Here is a 24,576-nt window from a genome sequence, read left to right as displayed (position 1 = left end):
TGTTTGCCTGCCGCCGCCGTCAGAAAAATACGCTAATATTGTTTGTTCACGTTCATACCAAACCCTGGAGTAGAGCAACGTCAAAAATGAATCATTTTTGAGGATCGTTGGCCAATACCGAGCTGCTGGTAGAAGCGATAACTGCGATACAAGCATATTTCTTTTCCAAAGCCGCTTTGCTGATGCCCTGTGCTGCTCGCCTGTTGTCACCTGGCTCCGCAGTTAAAGGCATCACGGAAATCGATCACGTCTTTGTTTTATTATGTGACGGTGAACATAGTAAGTACTTCTTGAGCATAGTAAAACGGTGACGCGAGTAGCACCTTTATTACAGCGCTGGCCAGTTCCGAAGTGCCCTTAGCGACGACTACGGCAGCGAGGGAGCAGCGCAGCTCGTCGCCCGGCGTGGCCGCGGGCGACGTCGTTGCCGAAAGCTCTACTGTCCGCGGACGGCGTCATTGCCAAAAGCTCCACTGTCTCGCCGATTAGTTCAGCGGCTTGCGACTCGCAGTCGCAAGGCTGGAAAATCGAGCAGCGAGCGACTTGCCTGCGCGTCGTCTGCCACTTTTTTCGTGCATGGTAGGGACAGACTCACTGGCTCTCCGAAGAGCGCGGCCGCATACTCGCGTGTTCGCGAGTGTATCACCGTGTACATACGCTTTGGTTTTTACATTACGGCCTTCGTACTACCTCCTTTTTGCTTCGCCGAGACCGCGTCTGTCAGCGCGAAGATTGCGCCTCGCGCGACTCTCCCGTCGCACGTGCACACAAAGCTAGCAGGGCGTCTGCTACGGCGCCGCCCCGAATTTCCGCTGCTCGCCGCTGCGGCGCTGGCGTCGAGCTCCCAAACTTGAGCTTGGGTTCCCTATACAGGCATCAAGAAGAGAAAGCGGTTCTTCTAAATCTATAGCTCACATGCATATGACCACCTCTCGGGGCAATTACACGTTCAACACTCTAATCAGCTAATGAAAGGTAGCACTATATGAACTAGTTGTTAAGTAACCTTATTATTTCCATAGCTGTCTCGCAATTTTAGTTTAGTATGACTATCCTGGCGAAGATTGCACGTATGACAGCGACAGAAGCTCATTATTACAGATACTGATTAGAAAAAATTGCGCCGCTGTAAAGAAAGGAAACAACTGAAGCTTGCTGCTCATATTTTTTTTTTACTTCACATCTGCTTTCGCTCCGAGAACAAATTTCTCAAAAGATCGGTGTCTCATTGCATTTTATACTTGGGCAATATCGAGAAAGCGATATTTTGTAATTTCGAATTTCTCATCGGTATCCGTTGACCCCACCTACCCACAAAATCAATAAATTGGGTGCCTTCTTAACAGCAGTGTATAAAAAAATTAAATCCCGTTTTGGTTGCCGCTAACGTATCCACAATAAGCGAGTAATGTTTTCGCAATTTCCCTCCAAAACTCTAGTTGGAGCCGCTGTCATTGCTGTTGCATGGTATACGGTTATATGGAGTGCTGCCGGGTAAAAGGAATCATTTTCTCTCATGCTAACCTCACGTAGAGATCTTTCATGGAGGCCACGGACACGGCGACAGAAGTAAGTTCCAGCTGGGATGCCTTATCTTCCAGAGCTTTAACGGCTCCGTGCACGGCTCGGAGTTCACGAGTCTCCAAAGAAACAGTCAGTTCGCCGCGTTCGTAGTATTCGGCGAACGATTCTGGTGCGAAGCCTTCCACGTCCTTGAGCAGCTTCTCGAACGGGAATGCGTCGCGGTCCACGCCCACGTGCAGCTTGAAGCCTGCGTCTGCGAAACACACCACGCGGTTATGTTATGCTTGTCAAGTTGATATTACGCATTTAGGAAGACATTGAGGGGAGCAACACCATGCGGTTATGATATGCTTGTAAAGTTTATATTAATCATTAAGGAACAAAATGAGGGGAGCAACTCCATGAATCGTTTGTGCTTAGTAATAATTAAGGCTGAGGATCTTCCTTGTTATGTTCATATCTGGCCAGTAGCAAGAGACACGCTGATTGTTGAGAAAACCGAACTTAAAAATTTTGCTCTGACTTAATTCAAACTCGTGGCGCCAAGACCAAAATACGCCTGTGTGATAAGCATGTCGAAGTGAAGGGCCGCTCAAAAATACCGTAAGAGAAGGTTACACCGACAGATATCTCTAATTTACACAGCGCGGAGTAATTGTTGGGTTAAAAATTATTTTACGCACCGGAGTTACTTGCGAGAACGTCCGGTGGTGGACACACTTGTATCTCATTTTTTTTAAACGTTTTCTGGCTTATAAATACTACATCATCAATAAAATTAGCGTGCTGGTAACTAGAACACGGCAGACTATCGACGCAGCCCACCTTTAGTTAGTCCTTAGTGCATCTTAATCCTGAATGCTGCTGTTTAATGGTGGCACCTGCCGATTGCGCACGTCTTCCATTAGGATTGTTTAATTTACTTCGCGAGAATGAACCATTCCAGACTCAGGGTTCAAAAATTGCTAGCTGTTGCATGCATTCGAAAGCATGGTTATACGTAGATCAAAGAGCAAGCCGTTATTACTAGACCTTTCATCCTCAGGAGCGCACATTGCTGAAGTAAGAATGATAAGTTTGTGAACTAAGTAAGCTTTTAAAAGCTTTATATTTCACATACTGAAAGGCATTGCCGACGATGCCTTTAACCTGCTTCTATGCAAAGACTGTTCCACGGTCACCTCTGTTCTTGAGGTGTGCCGGCGTTTCGAGCAAGCCAAACACCGGCGCATTTCTCACCGTTTTGACCGGCTGCCGAACACTGCTGCTAGCTCCTCCTGTGAAGATCTTCCAACATTGCGGCAGCCTTCCGACCCGGCTAACTTAACCCGTATCGTGCGCCGCGAACTGGAGGCGATGACGCCCGCTGTTTCTTCCTTGCCACTGCCGGACAACACCTTGGCCCTCATCCAAGCCGTCGTTCGACAGGAGGTTGCGAACATGGCCGTCCCTTCTCGCGTCGTGGACAACGCTCATGACAGCCCGGACACTCCAGTGATCGCAGCTGCCACTTACAGTCGCAGCTTCTCGCCTCGGTACCGATATCGCAATCCTGCCGAATGGCGTACCTCTGATGACAGGCCGATCTGTTTTACCTGCTCTCGCGTCGGACACATCTCCCGTCACTGCCGCAGCCGTTGGTCCCCGCCACCTCGCCCCTACTCCTTCGTCGACCGTCGCAACGACTACGGCCCGCGCCGCTTCACCCCACGTCCCGATCCGCTCCGTGACGAGCCCGCTCCGCACGCTCGTGGGTCCAGCCGCTCACCTTCTCCATTAGGCCGCCGCTCCCGTTCTCCTACCACACGTCGCAGCCCTTCTCCTTCGACCTCCCGCCACTTCTCGGAAAACTAGCCGATGCAGCCCCCGGAGGTGACGCTGCATCATTGACTCGGCCTGAAAATCCTCTCTTGACCCCCGCTGCCCAAGGTAATCTCTTGAATGTTCTCGTGGATGGTGTCCCGGTCCTTGCCCTCATTGATATTGGCGCCCAAGTGTCTGTCCTGAGCTCTTCTTTGCGCCGCCGTCTGAAGAAAGTTTTAACGCCTGCCGCCATGTCCACGGTTCCCGTCGCCGATGGCAGCCCCGCTGCCGTGATTGGAATGTGCACTCCGAGAGTCAGCATTGCCGGACGTCATATACCCGTTCTGTTCACCGTCCTGACCAGGTGCCCTCAGGACATAATCCTTGGCCTTGACTTTTTAACCGCCCATTCAGCTCTTATTGACTGTTCCTCAGGCCTTCTCCGATTGGATCTGCCCCTGTGCAATGACGATTCCACCAGCTCACCTCGCCTTCAATCCACCGAGTTTGCTCGTCTCCCGCCACAAGCTGCTGTCTACATCCCTATGTCGCCTTCTCCTCCCGTTCCTGATGGAGACTACGTCGCCTGCCCTATCACCGCTGTGATTCTGAATCGTAACGTCCTCTTTCCCCACACCATTGTCCACATCACCAACAACTGCACCTGCCTCCCTGTCCTCAACTTCAGCCTGTCCCCTCAGGTACTTCCGACCGGCATTTCACTTGCTGATCTGTCCCCATTGACCGATTGCACAGTCTCTGTCCTGGCTCCTGACCCAACGACTGCCGTATCCAATGCCCCTACATCGCAACCCTCCAGTGAGAATTCTATTTCCCGGATGATAGCGGCCGATCTACCCTCTGCTGATTCTACAGCTCTTCACAGCCTCTTGTCCTTCTACAGTGATATTTTTGACTTTGGTGACCGTCCCTTGGGTCAAACCTCTGTTGTCGCCCACCACATTGACACCGGCGAGGCCCGCCCTATTCACAGACGGCCCTATAGGGTCTCCCTCGCAGAGCGCCGTGTTATTCAGGCAGAAGTTGACAAGATGCTGGCCCGCAACATCATCCAGCCTTCGAGTAGTTCTTGGGCGTCCCCTGTCGTGCTTGTTAAAAAGAAAGATCAAACTTGGCGATTCTGCGTCGATTACCGCCATCTGAATGCCGTCACAAAGAAAGACGTCTACCCTTTGCCCCGAATTGACGACGCTCTCGACTGCTTGCACGGCGCCAGTTACTTTTCCTCCATCGATCTTCGCTCAGGGTACTGGCAGATCGCTGTCGATGAACGGGATCGGCAGAAAACCGCCTTTGTCACCCCGGACGGCCTGTACCAGTTTAAATTCATGCCTTTTGGCCTGTGCAATGCCCCTGCCACCTTCGAGCGCATGATGGACTCCCTCCTGCGCGGTTTTAAGTGGACGACATGCCTCTGCTACTTAGATGACGTGATTGTTTTTTCGTCCACATTCCAAAGCCATCTTCATCGCCTTTCAGCCATCCTTGCCGTCTTCCGCCGCGCTGCTCTTCAGCTGAACTCGAAGAAATGTACCTTCGGCCGCCGACAGCTCAAGGTCCTTGGCCACTTGGTCGATTCTGCTGGGATCCAACCCGACCCCGACAAGGTCCGCGCCGTGCGTTCATTTCCTACTCCGCGCTCCTCCGGTGATGTGCGCAGCTTTCTCGACCTATGTTCCTATTTCCGCCGGTTCATCCAGAACTTTGCGGAAATAGCCCGACCTCTTACCACGCTCATCAAGAGGGACATCCTGTTCTCTTGCGGAGCCCCCCAAGCTGATGCCTTCAGAGCCCTTATCAATGCCCTCATTGCTCCACCTGTGTTGGCTCACTTTGATCCTTCAGCCCATACGGAACTTCGGACCGATGCGAGCGGCCATGGCATTGGTGCCCTACTTGCTCAGCGGCAACGCGACAAGCTTCGCGTTATTGCGTACGCTAGCCGTCTCCTTTCTGTGTCAGAGCGCAACTATTCTATAACCGAGCGGGAATGCCTCGCCCTGGTTTGGGCTATTGCAAAATTCCGCCCTTATTTGTTTGGGCACCCTTTCTCTGTTATCACGGATCACCACGCCTTATGCTGGCTTTCTTCGCTCAAAGACCCTACAGGCCAGCTGGGGCGCTGGGCTCTTCGCCTTCAAGAGTACACATTTTGTGTCGTCCACAAGTCCGGCCGCTTGCGCCAGGACGCGGATTGCTTGTCCCGTTACCCTGTCGATGCGCCTTCCTCCAACGAATGCGAGGCTGACGCCTGCGTCTTATCCATCTCGGCCTTCCGCAACATTGCGCAAGAACAGCGCTTGGATTCTTCGCTACGTTCCCTCATCGACCGCCTCACTGCCAACCGCTGTGATGCGTCCCTCGCCCCGTTTGTGCTCCATGAGAACGTCCTCTACCGGCGCAATATGCGGCCTGACGGCGCTGACCTCTTGCTCGTGGTCCCGCAACACCTGCGCCGCAGCGTCCTTGAGCAGCTTCATGACGTTCCCACGGCCGGTCATCTTGGAGTCTCCCGCACCTACGACAGCGTGCGCCGCCGCTTCTTTTGGCCCGGTCTATACCGTTCTGTCCGCCGTTATGTGGCCGCTTGCGAGCTGTGCCAACGACGGAAGACGCCCTCGGTTCTCCCTCCCGGACACCTTCAGCCGATTCCCATTCCCGAAGACCCGTTTTCCCGTGTCGGCCTCGACCTGCTCGGCCCTTTTCCGGTGTCTGCTATGGGAAACAAATGGATCGCGGTCGCGACGGACTACTCCACGCGCTACGCTATTACGCAAGCGATCCCAACCAGCTGCGCAACTGATGTCGCTGACTTTCTCCTGCACGACGTCATACTCCACCACGGTGCTCCCCGTCACCTGCTCACCGATCGCGGCCGCTGCTTTCTTTCCAAAGTGGTCGCCGAACTGCTCCGCTTCTGCTCCGTCCGTCATCAATTCGCCACGGCCTACCATCCGCAGACGAACGGGCTCACTGAACGTCTGAACCGTACCCTCACCAACATGATTTCCATGTACGTCTTCGACCATCACCGCGACTGGGATATTAGCCTCCCATTTGTTACATTCGCCTACAATTCTACGCGTCACGATACAGCCGGTTTCTCCCCTTTTTATCTTCTCTTTGGCCGCGATCCTTTGCTGCCCTTCGACAGTGTGCTGCCCGCCACCGCCTCCACGAGTCCTTACGCTCGGGACGCCATCGCTCGCGCCGACGCTGCCCGTCTTGTCGCCCGCCAGCGGCTGTCAGCCTCCCAAGTCAATCAGAAACGACGTCATGACTGTCGCCGTCGTAAAGTCACCTACTCTCCTGGCTCTCTTGTTTTACTCTGGGTCCCTTCCAGCCGTGTGGGCCTTTGTGAAAAGCTGCTTCCCCGATATACAGGCCCTTATCGGGTCGTACGTCCGGTGACCGCGGTGACTTACGAGATCACCCCGCTACATCCGCCATCCCCGGCCGCTGCACCCCGCACCGACATCGTCCATGTGTCCCGCCTCAAACCTTACAACTCGCCGTCTAGCTGGCCTGTGTAGTGCGCACCGGGACGCTGCTTTTGCCGCGAGGGGGGTCATGCTACGGACGCTGGGAGGACGACGAAGTGGTTTTGTTACGAAGACGACGCTGAGGTGCGAGCTTGTGTGCTGTGAGACTACTACAAGCCGTCGGTCCCTTGCGTAGCAGATTACCTCTGCTGTTTCTATTGCTGCTTCTAGCCGCCACGTATCAATATATACAGCCAAATACTTTACTTAAAGGTCTCACCTTCACTCCACTCTTATTTAAGCTCAAGCTTTATTTCCTGGCCATGCAAACGAACTGCATTGTATATCCCAAGATTCTGACAGAAAGGCTCTCAAACCACATATTACCCTTTTCTGCTAAATAAAGGTGAGTATGTCTTGCGGAAAACTATGCATTTCGACCCTTTTGTATTTGATAATTCTTGGTATTATTCAAACACTATGAAACACAAACGTACAAAATAATTTTGTTGAAAAGAAATATCCCTGGAAGGTTGGAATCTTACAGCCGCAATGCATCCCCTTTGCCACGTCAGACTGGGACACGTCGGTAACTGCGCCAAAAACAAGACCACAGTTCGGACCGACGCCGTTTCTAATTCTACTCAAAACTGCCTGCTGGCACCAACAATGAACCACTTTTTGAACCACCATGGTGGCCAGCACGAACTTGGACTACGATAGCAGCGAATATATAGCTGCTTCGTCATTGCTACATTTTTCTCCCGTCACTGCGACAGCCTCGAACACTTTTTATCGCTCTATCCTACAAGCAAGAAAATAGCACTCAGTCTTCAAACACAGAACTAGATACGCACTAAAGATGTTTCTCAGGAAGGTGGGTGAACCATCGCAGATCACTTTTCCTTTGGAGAGAACGATTATTCTGTCGGCGAGGCAATCAGCTTCGCCAATTTCGTGCGAAGATAGGATAACAGTTCGCTTTCGAGAGATCCTGGAAATGATGTCCCAGATGTTTCGCTTTGTTTCGGTGTCCATTCCGGTTGTCGGCTCGTCAAGAAACAATATCTGTTCGGAACAATAAAATATAAACAAGAACGACAAAAGGTTAAAATACATGGGTCTAGGCTAACTGCGCATGAGACCGACAAGGTTTGCTGAGAGTGCAGCCATTTTATAATTGTATGTTTCATTTGAATCCAGAATCCCCTTTCTATCTAAGTTCAGGAAAACGTAACCAAGTCGGTTTAGTAGATCTTAAAGTTTACACTGCATTCAAGGGTTCCAAATATCTGTGATTTATTACCGAGTTACGCAGAGAACTGCCCAGTGAGAGCGCATGTGTTCTATTGCACGGAATTGCGTTTTCGTTTCCAGAGCATATACCTTATTGTAAAACACAGACAAGAAACAGGCTTCTCAAACATGAAACTTAATATGTAAAGTGAGAAGTAGTATTTAAAATAACATCAAGCGTGGTTGTCTTTGCAATAAACATTTAAATTGTTTCGCTCGAATCTGCAAGTCGCCTAGAATATTTTCCACTTCCAAACTGCGTACTGTATCGTTTGTTCGTTAGCTAAGGAATTGCAGAATTGCTGCAGACATGGCTGTACACATGGCCTTGGGTATTTTGTTTTCACTTCTTGAAGAAAGTCCCAAAAAGAAACGTGCCAAGAAAGAGCACACCGGTGGCCTAATCCCATAGCCGTAAGCGAGAACAGTGCGTAATACTGACTTATTCCTGGTAAAGACAGCATTCTAAGCGTCAGTATGAATCTGTTGTCTTTCCATTCATCAGCCTAGTAAACGAATGCTGCACAGGAGAGAAAAGCAATAGAAGGCGCTTCGCATTGGAGTCGTTCTTCTGTGTTACAGGACTGAAAATTATCTTTGACATTTACACCATGGTCGGTAGTGAGGCCTAATGGTCACAGGCTTGTAATTGCTAATGACACCGCGAAATAGTATAGCTGCAAATTAAATGGACATTATTAATGGAAGGCATTGTATGGCCCATCGGCAAAGAAACCCGCCATCGGCGTGGACAAGCAGCAGGATCCTAATAATACCAGATGACGTTCACATGGTGTCAAGGAAAAATACAATTTCTTCCTACGGTAAGAGGGATCGAATACAAGACCTTCAGACTTCAACGCGAGCAGGCAACGTATAGGCCACAAGGTCGCGTTGCTTTCCAGCGAACAAAGGTGAACCTAGCGTATGCGTCGCCTTACGATTATACGCTAATTAGTAGACGTGTCATTAGAAATGACGCGAAAAAGAAAGCAAATGAAAATTTTAACGACAATGCTTTCGTATCCAAAGCTCGTAAGCAGTTCTAAGCGCCCTCTGTAAATTTTTTTTTCTACAGAGGCAACGTTCAGCTGAGGCTGGGTCACAAAAGCTAAACATAAGTAAAAAAAAAAACATGAGCAGTCAGTATATACAACATCACGCATTGATTTTTGCCCCGGTAATTACTTTTCATTCGACAACCATGATCATTCGCTTCTCCCTGAAGAAGCTGCCGAAACATTCACACACTTCCCTGGAGCTACCCGGCAGACAATGGCTGACTATGTTTAAGGAAAGGACGGGAGACAAAAAAATATGACTAGGCGGAGTATTTACATGGGGTTGTGTTATAACTGCAATGGCGATGCTCAGTCGCCGCCTCAAGCCATGTGTGAGGCCTGCAGGGAAGCTTGCTGCTTTGTCCAGCAGGCCTGTGTTTTCCAGGCAATTCTGGATGCTCTCCTGAATGTTGCCGAGAGAGCTGCCTCGAATCTGCAAAACATGTGGACGCAACGAGAGCAAAAGAAGCTGCATCGTGTAACAGGTACAACCTTTGATTAAGCAAAACAATTCAAACCGTTCCTGCAAAGGAGCCCATTTCATATTGTTTGTGAAGTGCTTTTCGTTCATTCTCTAATAAATAATACTGGATTTCACAAGATAAAGCATTACTGAGTGTCAAGTCCCAAGAGTGGTGCAGTATTATTGACAGCACCAAAATATACAATTTAGTGGCTAGCTATTGTTGTCTTTGGGACAGCTCTTCTATTGCAGACATTTTTTTTTTATTTGGCGACGGAACCGCGCAACTCTTAAAGTGAAACAGAAGTGAACTTAAGTAACAGAAGGATTCGGCCATTTTTTTCATGGCTGCACATGTTGATATATCAGAACAAAGGTATGTACATCAGCGTCTAGCCGCACCACAGAATGGTAAGGTCTCGCGTTAGCTTAGATTTGAAAAGAGAACACAGGAAATTAGTCAAGCAGAAGTCGATTAACCAGTTAGCACTAAGACGGAAAGTATAGGAATTCGGTATTTTGCTACAGAACAGATTTTCCGCTTTGACTGAAGACGACGACCGTAATGTTGAAACAATAAACAATCGTCTCACAGATATCATTACGGAGTCCGCCGTAGAAGTAGGCGGTAGGATGGTTCGACAGAATACCGGGAAGCTATCTCAGGGGACTAATGATCTGATTAAGAAACGGCGAAGCATGAGGACGTCTAACTCCATAGATAGAATAGAACTAGTAGAGCTGTCGAAGTTAATAAATACGCGCAAGGTAGCCGACACCAGCAAGTTTAACATGGAGAAAAGCAAGCATGCTCTAAAGAGCGGAGGTCGCCTAAAACCAGTGAAGAGAAAACAAGGCATAGGTAAAAGCCAGATGTATGCGGTAAGAGACAAAGAGGGCAATGTCATCAGCAATGTGGATAAGATAGTTAAAGTAGCCGAAGAGTTTTACACAAATCTATACAGCAGCGATTGCAATCAGAATATTACTGAGAGAGGCAGTAGAGCACAGCAATGGGAGATTCCGCCAGTAACGACGGAGGAAGTAAAGAAAGCCTTAGGAGCAGTCCAGAAGGGGAACGCAGCTGGTGAGGATCAGATAGCAGCAGGTTTGTTGAAGGATGGAAGAGAGCTTGCGCTCGAAAAACTAGCCACCCAGTATACGCAATGCCTAGTGACCTCGAGCGTACCTAGGCCTTGGGAAAACGCTAGCATTATCTTAATTCATAAGAGTGGTGACGTCAAGGACTTGAAGAATTACAGACCGATCAGCTTATTGTCTGTTGCCTACAAGGTATTTACTAAGGTAATCGTTAATAGGGTCATGACAACCTTAGTCTTCAATCAACCAAATTATCAGGCAGGCTTTCGTAAAGGATACTCGACAATAGGCCATATTCACGCAATCAGTCAGGTGATAGAGAAATGCGCAGAATATAACCAGCCCCTATATATAGCGTTCATTGATTACAGAAAAGCATTCGACTCCATTAGAAACCTCAGCAGTCATGCAGGCACTGATGAATCAAGGTGTAGAAGAGTGTTATGTGAAAATATTGGAAGATATTTATAACGATTGCACAGCTACCATAGTTCTCCATAAAGTCAGCAATAAAATTGCAATAAGGAAAAGTGTCAGGCAGGGAGACACGATCTCGAATATGCTATTCACTGCCTGCTTACAGGAGGTATTTCGGGGCCTGAAATGGGAACAGTTGCTGATAAAAGTTAATAGAGAATACCTAAGTAATCAGCGATTCGCTGATGACATTGCCTTGCTAAGTCACTCAGGACATGAACTGCAAAGCATGATCAATGAATCAGACAGGCAGAGCAGAACGGTGGAACTAAAAAGTAGCATGCAGAAAACCAAAGTAATGTTCAACAGCCTAGCAAGGGAACAGCAGTTCGCAATTGGTAGCCAGGTGCTGGAAGTAGCAAGAGAATATGTCTATTTTGGGCAGGTAGTGATAATAACTAGAAAAATAAGAATGGGGTGGAGCGCATATGGCATGTTCTCTGAGATCATGAATGTCAGTTTACCAATATCCCTCAAGAGAAAAGCATACAACAGCTGTATCTTACCGGTACTCACCTATGAAGGAGGCTAACAAAGAGGGTTCAGCTTAAGTTAAGGACAGCGCAGCAATCTACGGAAAGAAAAATGATAGGTGTAGCGTTAATGGATAGGAAGCGGGCGGAGTGGGTGAAAGAACAAACGCGCGTGAATGATATAAAAGTTGAAATCAAGAGGAAGAAGTGGGCTAGGGCAGGGCATGTAATGCGAAGGCAAGACAACCGCTGGTCCTTAAGGGTAATGGAGTGGATTCCAACAGAAGGCAAGTGCAGCAGGGGGCGGCAGAATGTTAGGTGGGCGGATGAGATTAAGCAATTCGCGGGAATACTGTGGCTGCATCTGGCCAAGGACAGGGTTAATTGGAGAGACATGAGAGAGGCATTTGCCTTGCAGTGGGCGTAGCCAGGGTGATGATGATGATGTATTAAGGGAGAATTTTTGCTTTACATCTAATTTCAATTTGTTTTGCCGCAATATCTAGATTACTCTACATGGAATTATCCCTGTAAATGAACAGAACCCGTAATATTATATTTTATTTCTTTAAAAATCAATTTTAAACCTTTCTTCCAAATTGCCGTCTTTATTTTCTGAATGAGTATTGGAGGGCTGAACTAGATTACTCTACATGGAATTATCCCTGTAAATGAACAGAACCCGTAATATTATATTTTATTTCTTTAAAAATCAATTTTAAACCTTTCTTCCAAATTGCCGTCTTTATTTTCTGAATGAGTATTGGAGGGCTGAACAGCTGACGCAAGCAGAAGTTTTTGACAGGTTTTAAGCCTACACTAAATAGTAAAAAAAAAATGAACGCTGCATTCTGCGTGGGCGAAGACTGAAAACCCATGTTTAGAGTATTGATGTCCTGAGCTGTGCCCTCTGACTTCAAACAATGCTCATCAAAAGCAGTGACTAAATGCGCAGGACAGGCCTCGTGGTTGAACTTCGAAGTAACGTTTAATACTTTTCTAGCGCCGTCAGTGCAAACTAAAGCATAGCACTTTTGCTTTACACCTACGTTCACTTTTCTGTCGAAGGTACAAACAAATCAAAAAGAGCCTTCATTGTGCAGGTCTCCACACTCACCAGTGCAAAGTATGCCAGATGCTCCCACACAGTGAGGTCGTCAAAGAAGAGATTATCCTGATGACACATCGAAATGTTCACCATCTGTTCCTGGTCTCCTTGCGCACTTGGGTGGCTTATTTCAACTCTGCCTTTCGTAGGTGCCTGCAGACCTGCATTAGATCAGTAAAATCAACGTACTGCAGTCTCTGCTCATTCTGCTACCTCTATTTTCTGCTCATCATCATCATCAGCCTGACTAGGGCCACTGCCCACCGGCAAACGCCTCTCCCATGTCTTTCCAATTAACCATGTTCTTTGACAGCTGCGGCCACCATATCCCCGCAAATTTCTTAATCTCACTCGCCCACCAAACTTTCTGCCGCCCCCTGTTACGCTTGGCTTCTCTTGGAATCTACTCCGTTACCTTAAGAACCTGCTGATATCTTGCCCTCGCATTAAATGCTCTGCCCAAGCCCATTTCTTCTCCTTCATTTCAATTAGGATGCCATTAACTCGCGTTGGTTCCCTCACCAACTCTGCGCGCTTCCGGTCTCTTAACATTATACCTATAATTTTACTTTTCATAGCTCGCTGCGTTGATTTTAACTTAAGCTGAATCCGTTTCGTTACCCTCCATGTTTCTTCCCCTTAGATGAGTAACGCTAAGATACAGCTGTTGATTACTTTTCTCTTGAGGGATATTGGTTATCTGCCATTCACGAACTGAGGGAAGCTACCATATTCGCTACGCCCCATCCTTATTCTTCTAGTTATTTCGCCCTCATTATTTGGATCAGCAGTCACTATCTGCCCTAAGTGCACGTATCCCCTGACCACTTCCAGCACCTCGGTACCAATTCTGAACTGCTGTTCCCTTTCGAGACTGTTGAACATTACTTTGGTCTTCTGCATGTTAAGACCTACTGTTCTGGTCTGCCTGTCTAACTAATTGTCTAACTCTTTGATCATGCTTTGCTGCTCATCTCCTGCTCATCACGTATTGCATTGAATACGGTAAGCTGCGGGCATTGTCATTCGCTAGTGTTTAAGGGTATATATGCTTATGATTTGCTCTGAGGAGGAATTTGTGAACAGCATCAGTGGTTATAAAAAATAACTGATGCCAAGAAACCAAAGAAATTATTCGGAAAATGTTACAAAAAAACGACGATCTTTCTAACTATATTGCCGCTGTCAACATACAGCTTACTAAACAAGGTCAAAGAAGCTGTCCGACATTATTACAACCACTAAGGTGCCAAGTGACAGCAATACCTCTACCGATGATTCTCTGCTCCTTAAATAAAGCCCGCAAGAGCAAGGAATCATTTCCTAAAACGGCGCAGATTCTAAAACGGTGGTCCTACTGCCGGAGTTCTCATGACTTACAGTGCTTTGTTCTAATACGCGACAAGATGCGCGGGCATTTTACCGGAAAGCCTGGTCCTGAACTGCGATAGCTTTGGGAGAATAATTATTTAAGATGTCTCACAGCAACGAAACAGCCTCGTTTGGTCACGTATTAAGGCAATGTAAGGAAGAACCTCCACCGGACAATCTAGTACAAATTCCTTCTCCCTGAGTAATGGGGGGCCGTTCTGGTCACCTCGGACCCGGGCATTCAAGCCTCGGCCACCGAGTGGGCCACTAAGGTCACCGCTAGAAATGGGCTGGAGGCCATCTGCGCGGCCATGTGAATTTTGACGAAATAAACGTCTTCTAATTCAATCACAGCAGCTCGAAGAATTTCTGGTTCGGTAGATTTTCAAACTGTGTTAGTGACACTGTACATTCGTCTTAACCAGCTGTAATAGTTCGAAGAGTTGCTTGTTATCATGAATTCTATGAACATTTTCGGCAGTTTTCGAATTACCAGTCCATATTCCCAATAGTCTGAAAAATACTTTCCCGGAAGTTAACGAGGCAAAATTCCTAAAGAGAGAAAAATTATGAGGACAGTAAATCGCTTACCTATGACAATGCGATAGCATCTGTCTGCGTCCACCAACGAGCTTGCGATACGGAGCCGACTCTCTCCCCAGACATCCTTGCATTTCTATGTCGACGGTTCGACTCCTGTTTGATGGCTCACTCACATGTGCTATTATTCACGCAGCTTCGAACGCAACTGGCCTCGTACTAGCGCGCCAATTTGGGGAGTCATGATATTTGTCCCGAAACCCCATAACTAGTCAAGCTGGTGCGTCATTCTAGGGGTACATATATGTGAGCAGCGATGTTGCGTAATGTTTGAACAGCAATGCCATCAGTCGTGATTGGAGTCCGCTCAAGACATTTAAATTAATTCTAGTTCAATTATATTCCAATTCTATTCTTATTCTATACATTTGTAGTTGGTGCAGTTGTAAGTACTAGTAGTGACAATGGGCCGTACTCTGTAATATGCCATTATGTTTCTCATTTCATTCGCCGTGACATGAATGTGACGAAAGCAACAGCAGGTGGGAAAGAAAATACGGCCAATCACAGACACTCCCTGTATATGTCGGGGGACGCCGCTATAGCCAGCCGTCTTCCATCGCATCAACTCCGGCTGAGTCACATGGACAACGCTGAGTCAGTTCGTCAGCGAGACGACACCGTTTCATTGCTCAGATTGGATCAGCGGTGATAAAACAGAGCACGTCTTCTGTGGCGCCCTACGTCAATGAAAGCAACGACCAATGACAGATAGCCAACTGGAAGGAAAACGAAGTGGGTCGTTACAGAATACGGGCCCTGGTTAACTCTCCGCATTTCTCCCGTCTTTGATGACATCGCACCGTTTCAACCAATCGCGAGCTTTGTAACGCCACTTTTTGGACGACGCTGCGTTTTGTGTCGGTGAGCCATCGAATTCTTTCGTATTTACTAGACCGCACTAAACCCTTAAGCTATAAACCACAATTTATACTCCTGTACACCCGATTTATTCTTTCGTTGCTATCCCACTGCCGGGCCGGTCACGCGACACCGCGCGAGATAAGCGACGAACGACATTGCTTGACAGTTGTCTTCCCTGACGCCGAGGAGCGGTAGCTGAAAATAACTGAGAGAGCAAAAAAGAAATCGTGACATGATTTTTTTCAAAATAACGTCCCTAGTTCTACGTGATGATTTTGCTTGGAATATTTATGTAAGTTAATTTGAACAGTTAATTACACGCGCTTTATAGGCGCTTTCTGCGAGTTATACTAAATCTTAATCGCAATATGTCCAAGCCGGCAATTTTTGCGTTGGCCTGCTGCTTATAGAAGGTGTTGCCCATGTGTACCTGAGCTAGCGATGGCAGGTGAGCTGGCTAATCGACGTTCTTGTGACAACATGCTCTCTCGGTCTCGTGGTTCAGTGGGTTTGTGGGTGCGCTTAGGCATGGGTACCGAACCAATATTTCTTTATTGTTGGCGCTGTCAAGCGTCTGATAATATGTCATCGACTCCTCAAGTCGAAAATGTAGGTTTGATTTCCTGTGCAATTTGTAACAACTAAGACTAATGGTACATAGGAATACGCATTACCTGCGAGAATTTTCAGGACAGTGCTCTTGCCCGCTCCGGCTGAACCGGCCGCCACCGTGACTTGAAAGGCATACACGTTCAGGTCGATTCCATTTAGTACGCTCTTTTCACCAAATTTCTGCGAAGGGCGTTGGAAGCAACTGTTAAAAGTATACCACTGCAACAAAAGGCCGCCACCCAAGCCTCACAACGATTATTGCCACCACTCTCGTGGAATACGAGAGGCCATAGAACAGAAAACACGCTACACTTTCGAAGAAGGGTCATACCTGGATGGCTTACGCTATACGGGGCTTAACTGCAGTGTGTCTTTTTAACGCTAAAACGTTAGCACTTCCATGTCGCAAACAAATGGTTGGCTTCAGCGTTGGCGAACGTTTGAAGCCTCGCAGCAGGAGCAACCGGCCGCTCCGGAACCCTAGGGGGGGGGCACCAGGGTTACGTGACCTTGTGGCGTCCTCACCACCTGCCCACCGGATTGTGAGCAAACCGACCACCGTGGAAGGCGGCAGTTAAACTAACGATTGGTCGCTCGAGAAGAGTAACCCGAGCCGCACAAGGCCAACCGCTGGGAGCACCTGACGTCACAGGGAAATGGCACATCGATTAACCGCTGCACCACTGCGCCAGGAAGGGCATGACGACTCTCAGGAATTTACGAATGTAATGTAGAGAATGACCTTCTGCATATATGGGTATTAACCCATTACGCTATCACGTCATACCCTTAAGGCGGAGATGAAGTGTCGCCTCGAATTTTTTAAAGCGGAAAACGAGCCACGCCTCCCGTCCTACGTTACATTTAAGGTAGCAGTAAAGTAGGATACTGTTATTGATTTCCTCAGTAAGCCTAAGGATGGTAGAATGCATGCGAATTTATTGAGCTGAGTGTTTTATCTTAGAAACCGCCGCTTAGAGACGCCTGAAGCAAATTTGTGTTTACTTTGCTCAGATCAGCTAATTATAATGATTCCAGCAGCATGTCTGCCACCCAGGTGACATTGATAACTTTCATCATTAACTCCTATAGAATGCTTAGAGCACTGCGTTACGCTTCCAAGACATATGATTGATGAAGCTGAAAAATATTGCTGGAAGGCTGCAATGAAGAACGAAGAAAAACATACCTGTTTGAATCCGCTGTTTATGCGTCTATCAGATTCGATGTTAACACTTTCTCGGCCCTTTTTACGGAGGAGAATGCATAAAGGAGTTTTATTTGTGTCGCTTTTTTCGACATTGCTTGAGCGTCTAATATGTAAACACAGAGCGAGAGCTGACGTTAATTAACTTGCACACGACAGTCTGTGACTTGTAGAGGAACGGGTCGCTTGGGCACATAGTCACCTGCTTCACAGAGCAACGTGGTCAGCTTGTAAGCTACCATTGGCACAACCATAAAGAAATTCGATGCTTAAAGGTAAACTGCGTAGGTTTAAAAAATGCACTAGCTTAAAGGGGCAAAATGTGTGCAACCTATGCGAAGTCCTTTTCTGCTAGCATTTGAAATGTTGACATGAGAGAGGATTAAAAAAGCGACAGCCTTCAAGCTCCTCCACAGTGCACAGCATAAAGTGAGGGGCACTCGATTATTTGACTGACCGTAGCCGTATATTTCCAATCACAAACGCTTGCATTGAAGGAAGTAAAGCAACGCCACCGAAGGCAAAGCCCGCCGAGGGCTGTTCGGCAGCATCCAACGAGGAACAGCAGGATGTGGTTGACGGCAGCGGAAATTTGAAACCATACATTAGGTGACGTAACACGGAGCTTTTCCGCACTCTTACGGGGCTGTGAGAAGAAACCTCAAATTTAATACTACGTCTTACGTCATTGTTTTATATCCTAGTGCGAAAACAGTTGGCATGCCTTACACCTACAGCCTATGTAGATTTCAATCCTTGAATACCACGGAATTTTCAAAACCCAGTGCAGTTTCCCTTTAATGTATCCAAGACGGCAGCTGTTCGCTGAGCTCAGGGCTCATGTGACGAACCAGCAAGGTTCACTTATGTTTCTTTTTTTTCTTGTAATATAGAATATGGATCATGTGCTAACCAAAGTGGATAAACATGATTTGTTGTAGAGTGGAACGTGTGGGCGACATCAGCTGATTTATTATGCCTGGAAACGTGATGTTTTTCTCCTAACAAACATTTCCGGTAGTTTCGCTACAATAAAATTAAATTATAGCCTTAGTCGCTTTGGGATGTTAAACCCCATAAACCATAAACCATAAACCAATAAAAGTAAATTATTTCCAATATCACCCATGAGAATCATGAGCCAATATTGCTCACGACAACCGCCGACGAATATATCGTAGAAAAAGAGAGATTTCCAAACCGAAAATATTGGTGCCGATGTAGACGGGTGAAATTCGCGCATATTTCCTGTCCTCGATGGACACTGGTGTGAAAACACGACAATCGTGATGCCACGGTAAAGAAAATTTTGAGCTCCATCATGACCCTGTATTCTTTTTCTTTCCAGGAACGCCCAGAGCTTCCTCAGTTCTATGGATACGGTCTAGCGGAGCTTCTGCTGCAAGTATATTTGTCTTCCGCGTGAGACCGATGCGCCAAAACATTCGCCCTAGTTTTAAGGAGGCTAAGCTACTTATCATCAAAGCTCGTAAAGGATAAAAATGTTACGGTGGCCTTTCGTAAGAGGATCGAGAAAAGAGCAGCTCCACAGCTGCTGCTTGTTACGTGAACCCATCAGCATCTGTGGGCAATGCTATCATGAGTCGGTAACGAAGCCCTTGAAACGACGGAGGTTGTAATATGAAATCAAATTCTATCCCGCTTTCTCGTTAGTGGACGCCGGCGCGAAGAACGCCTGTTAACAAGCTCAATAGACGGGCACAAAGCCAACCAATGCGTCCATAGTGTTCATCAAATTCGAATAGGCGTGCGACACCAACCGAGCCCTATTAATTATCTAGCATGCTATACATTTTCGTTCCCTCGCTAATCATATTGTGTAAAAATAAAACAAATCATGCAGCAAGCATAGCAGCGCATTCCCGATACGATACCCCGAAGCACCTTTGAGAAGCAAACAAAGGAATCAAGCATAATAATTACATCCATATCCTTAGAAAAACAAGTTAACAAAAGATAGGACGAATTTTTAATAAGCTTGTTCGAAGCTACACCTTGGATTCATGAAGCGTAACGAGTAGGGTGCTGAGAAATGATGAGAACCACCTGCGATTCTTTTACAAGCACATAAATCTCATTACAGTAGATATTTTGAGGCGCGCCTCCGTCAAAATGGGTCATTGCAGCAGGAGATCTAATTCGTGAGCGCTAGCGGCGAAGTCCCATAGCGTTTAGAAATCGTCGATAGTGAACCTGCTTCGTATAGTTTGAATACCACATTTACAACAGATTATAGGAAGACACATTAAGGATATTACCTTCGTAATACCTCTGGCTGAAATGATGCGTCGTAGCTTAGGAGACTCCAACTCAAAGTAAGGTAAATCATCCTTCTCCGCTTTCTCCTTAGCGTCGACTTCAAACCGAAATGGATTCCAGTAGTGTGGCTTCGGAAAAAAAGTGTTTTGTGTACTGAGTTCATGCACTCACACAATTCATATAATTTAGCGACATATTCGATAATCATATTTGTTCTTTAAAATGCTTCACAATGCAATTAGTAAATGGAATAAATAGCTCAGATCTCACGACATTACGTGCATCTAGACACGTGATATCTGGCAGCAGTGTTTTTGACGGAAAACATTTAATGTTTCTGATAGCGAAGTTTATGGCAACAACATTTCACCCCCTCAGTTTGTGGTTAAGTACCGTGTTTCCTTACCTCATATCCTTCATGATACTTGCGTGGCAAAAATAACAATCAAAAGAAAATCTCTCCTGAGCCCTTCTGAAGCGAATTGACAAAGGATGTGGGACGTCAACATAGTCGCATCAGTTGTCAGTGAACACATGTACTTCACACATCAGGCACAGGGCATCGTCCTTCGGGTAAATTGCACGTCGCCCTTTCTGCTGTCCTCGCCATCTGAGCGCTTACTCCAAGAAATGTACTTTTGGCGAGAGTTTCTAGTTGTGAGGCTGACAAAAAGAATGGCTTGAAATCACGAAAAAAAAGTGTTCCTCCTTGTCTTTGCCTTATCACCTGCAAAAGACAGTGGATTTGCCTCAATATAGAGAGGGACGCCAATGATATCTTCCGTACCGCTGTCCACTTCCTTGAAGGTCACAGTCACTGCGGACAGCGCTTTGAATTCACAGGTTTTATTATTGTCGAAAGCACGCATGAACAGTATAATTATGAGCTGGATTTTTGGCTGTACAGTTAAGTGCGATGGTACAGGTAATCGCCTGCATAGGCAAGCGCTCTGAGAGATGAAAAGCGCAGCAGGGGTGGCAAAGTCAGATCGGCAGATGAACGAGAAAGTTTGAAGTCAATAGAAGGAACGCCGACCAAAAGGTTGTTGTTTAATATGAAGACGAAGACGTTTCGGCTTCCATACGGAAGCCTTGATCACTGGGCGAAAAGCCCAAAGCACATCGCTTAAGTGCACTGCAGTAATCGCCCCAGGCATCTTGCATACGTAGGCGGGAAATTGCCTCCCTTGTGGTTAACGGTTTTTTCTGCTGATTGAATTATTAGGGATTCTAGATACCGACGTGACAACGCAAGCAATCTCCCGCCTACGTATGCAAGATGCCTGGGGCGATTACTGCAGTGCACTTAAGCGATGTGCTTTGGGCTTTTCGGCCAGTGATCAAGGCTTCAGTATGGAAGCCGAAACGTCTTCGTCTTCAAATTAAACAACAACCTTTTGGTCGGCGTTCCTTCTATTGACTTCATGAATCTTCTTCCCGACCAGACGAGTTTTCGTCGAACGTTAGATTTCAACGAGAAAGTTTGCGGGGATAAAGAGCATCCAACTGGCTCACGATATCATGTTTGGCATCCTGACTCTAGGCGGCGTAGACTTAACATCGAAGGCAATTTTGTTCCTGCTTCTTGGCAGGCTGCAAGCAGCTGGTTACATATAGAGTGCGACGGTTCCGTACAGGCGGTCTTTAACAGCCAGCAAGGACTATCGGACCAGCGATAGCTGAACAATGCGCATGTGCATACAGTACGCGATAACAACACGTGTATCTGGCTTAAGCGCGCACGCACCACAAGGCAGGGTTAATTAGAGGTCAGACATTTTCCCTGATGTGGACATGGTTTGGAGGATAATGGTGAAGCATGCGTGAAAGACAACTCACCGAAAGGAAAAACAAGGGGTGCTGTGGTGTTGCAGTGGCGCAAGGCAGTACATGCGGTAGGTACCAGGTGAGAATTACCGCAAGAAAACTGGCAAACAACATTGCTAACCATAACTCGAGAAGGGTGACATTATCGAGGCCCAAACCTTTCTTTCCTGCAATTTCCCAATCGACCTTCCCTGAAAAATAAATGAAGAATAGTTAAAAGAGAGAGCAAAGATTTAATACAATATATTTTGGTATTTTATGAACAAGCAGTGCGTTAACGTAAAAGGAGTTAAGAGAACAGCCTTCGAGGCACACTGTAGAGGCCGAACTGTTACCTTTCTCCAACCTTTCTTTGCACGTTCTCTCTTCGCTACAAAGGTAGCCGAAGGGCTCCATATATGTACGTCCGGACAGCACGGCGCCAAGGTCACAAATTGTACTGATTGCCGGCACTCGAAGTGCCACAGACCATGAACACTACCGATACTTGAATTCGCCGTATAACCAAAAACATGCATTTAGAGCTGAAGAGTAAGGTTTGTGGGGCTAGGGGAAAGAAGAAGCCTCGGCACTGGCAGAAGTCTCCAGCTCGCTAATAAAATAACAAAATTTCCAGATTACGTGAATAGATGCAGTACTTACACGCCATTACGCAAAAATCAAATTCAAACGTAAATTTTCAGTGTGCTCTTCGCACCAACTTTTGAATTGGTAACTATCGGCACACAAATAAACTGCCTGAATGAGGCAGTCTTGTTTGTAACCTTGTTTGTCGAGGTTTTGTTTTTACTCTTGGAGTTCACGAAAAGCTCATGCTGACATCAGTATTATCTGAGAACAATATACTTGGTGTTTCAGGGAAGCCGATCACTAAATTTTACATGCACGGTGTTTTAGGTAAAGAGAAGTTTTCTGCGACATAGTATTAGCAGTGTTGGCATACGTAAAACGACACGCATATCACGTCCACTAGTAAAGTGACTAACTAAATTCTAATTGTGAACTTTTTAGCTATTATCGATAGCCATCTGCTTTTAATTAGCGACTTGTAACAGACTGTTAGCAATAGCCGTATCATTTTTTTAGAACTTTGAAAACGCGATTACCCTCGGCGCTGTGCATACTTTGCCTGCATGCTTCTCGAAAGCGCATGTATTTTTGTACGATCTAGCCAGAATTAGTTGAGCGACAGCGGCGACAGTAATCACGCGTTATAAATTCGAAAGACTAATAAGAATATTACGAATAGTCGGCTACAGATCGCTAATTCCGATCGGGTGTCTATTGGTGACAGTAAAAATTTAATTATCAGAAAGTTAATCAATTTACTTGGTAACATAATTAAAAGCCAGCACCAATTAACAGCTAGCACTGGTATTACCATGCCACAGAAGTTTCCCCTTGCTAAAAAACCCTGTTTTTAAAAATGAGCGATCGCCTTCCGTGAAACACCTCGAATACAGGTGAGGATTCTCATGCTTGCTTTTCTAATCAGAGCAAGAATCGACACGAGCGGCGCGCATGAAACGTGAGACCATTGCAATGCGTCTCAAAAAAACAGGTTGTTCTTGTGAGCCGTGCTTCATTGATGTGCGCATTCTGGGCAAAAGCAATGACACTACTGCTAGGGAGTTGATAGAAGCGTTTTTTATCAAAAAGAAAGGCGACTTGTGCGTAAGCGACACAACCGTTGTATTGTATAACTGTGAAAAGAAGTTCCTGGAGCTCGCCTTATCATGTCGTTCTTGAGCTTTAGGTGACCCTCCTGCGCATGTGACGACAAGCTGTATAAGTACGTTTCATGCATCGAATAAAACATCTGGAAGATGGCGCTTCGTGCTGTTACCTTCCTGTGTGTCTCGTCAGCTTTTTGCGCCTAAAAACTATTTAATTATGAGTTCTTACCACTGAAGTCTTTGAATACGGCGATGATTTTCATAGCCATGGTAGCGGCTATGTTTGGGTAGATGCATAGGCGCAGCTTTGTTAATCTACTCGTACGAAGGTACGAGCCGAGAGAGTCGAATAGAAAGTCCATTCCTTCCCAGGATGGCAGAAGAGTGAAGACAAGAAAGCCGACCATTTCTGACCACATGGCTGAAAGCGAAAAACAAAATTAGGAAAAAAATGAGACATTCTCCTCCCATGAGCAGTTTTCCCTCCTAGGCACCAATATTTTTCATTAAATGAACGACTAGAAAACTGGTGCATTGAAATCAAAGCTCAGCATGTCCTCTTCTTTAAGGCCGCATCACTTTTCGGTGTTTGTTCTACACAGCGACGATGCATTTAGACCACCGCTGAATTCATTTTTACATGCCGCTCTTCTGGAGAACGAGCGCGGCTGTTCACGTCACCAGCGGGACAATGCACTGGTGACCATTTCGTTGTACGCAAAGCACGCAATGTCCACATGTTCCTTCACCTTGGGAAACTGGCAGAACTTCTATGACGCGATGTCTCAACAGCAAGGTGACTGAAACAAAACAGTGCTATCGTACTTCTACAGCGGTCTACACTGACTAGTACACTCCTGGCGGATGTGCATTAGAGCTGCTCGGGTATCGAAAAGCAACCTGACCGAAGGAGAAACGCTTTAACTTTAACGGCACCCTTTAAAAGCGCAGATCTTATGCGCGCGTTCGTGGGTTGAGACACGTCGCCGTCGGTGTAACCGAGTGCGAGGGTAGCGAGTACGCTACTTTCGAGACCGGTTGTGCCGAGCGAATAACTGTCGCTTGCTCATAGTTGGCGCTAGAATGGTGCGCACCGTCCTCCATCACCATCGCATGTGTGGAGGTAGACGGCTAGGGGAGGAAGGTTTATCCGCGGCGGCCCGCGCACTGCCTCCTCGCAGTCGTGCCACGTTCCGCTCCGTTGGCGGGTTGTGCTGTGAAATGTGCTGCACGCGATAGATTGTCGGCATCGGCCACGCCACTCATAGCGTCGTGTTCCTAGTATAGTCTGCTTGTGAAGCAGGCATTGGTGCAGCGCGTTGAACATATC

General features: G+C 46.9%; 1 protein-coding gene across 1 annotated transcript in view; it reads right to left on the bottom strand.

Annotated features, from left to right (window-relative positions):
• Positions 1–24,576, bottom strand: part of LOC149343399 (ATP-binding cassette sub-family A member 17-like) — a 58,069-nt gene that overhangs the window by 15,862 nt on the left and 17,631 nt on the right. Inside the window, exons 7-13 of the mRNA XM_089546955.1 lie at positions 23,476–23,667; positions 21,583–21,761; positions 16,319–16,436; positions 12,819–12,970; positions 9,465–9,620; positions 7,688–7,898; positions 1,525–1,777 (exon numbers count right to left, since the gene is read on the bottom strand). Coding sequence (XP_089403081.1) covers positions 1,525–1,777; positions 7,688–7,898; positions 9,465–9,620; positions 12,819–12,970; positions 16,319–16,436; positions 21,583–21,761; positions 23,476–23,667 — 1,261 coding nt within the window. The remainder of the gene's footprint in view (positions 1–1,524; positions 1,778–7,687; positions 7,899–9,464; positions 9,621–12,818; positions 12,971–16,318; positions 16,437–21,582; positions 21,762–23,475; positions 23,668–24,576) is intronic.

This window comes from Amblyomma mixtum, chromosome 5 (genome assembly GCF_055824585.1).
Source record: "Amblyomma mixtum isolate Tamu chromosome 5, ASM5582458v1, whole genome shotgun sequence".
Taxonomy (NCBI): domain Eukaryota; kingdom Metazoa; phylum Arthropoda; class Arachnida; order Ixodida; family Ixodidae; genus Amblyomma; species Amblyomma mixtum.
The sequence above is the reverse complement of the archived record's forward strand: the minus strand, read 5'-3'. Positions and strand labels throughout refer to the sequence as shown.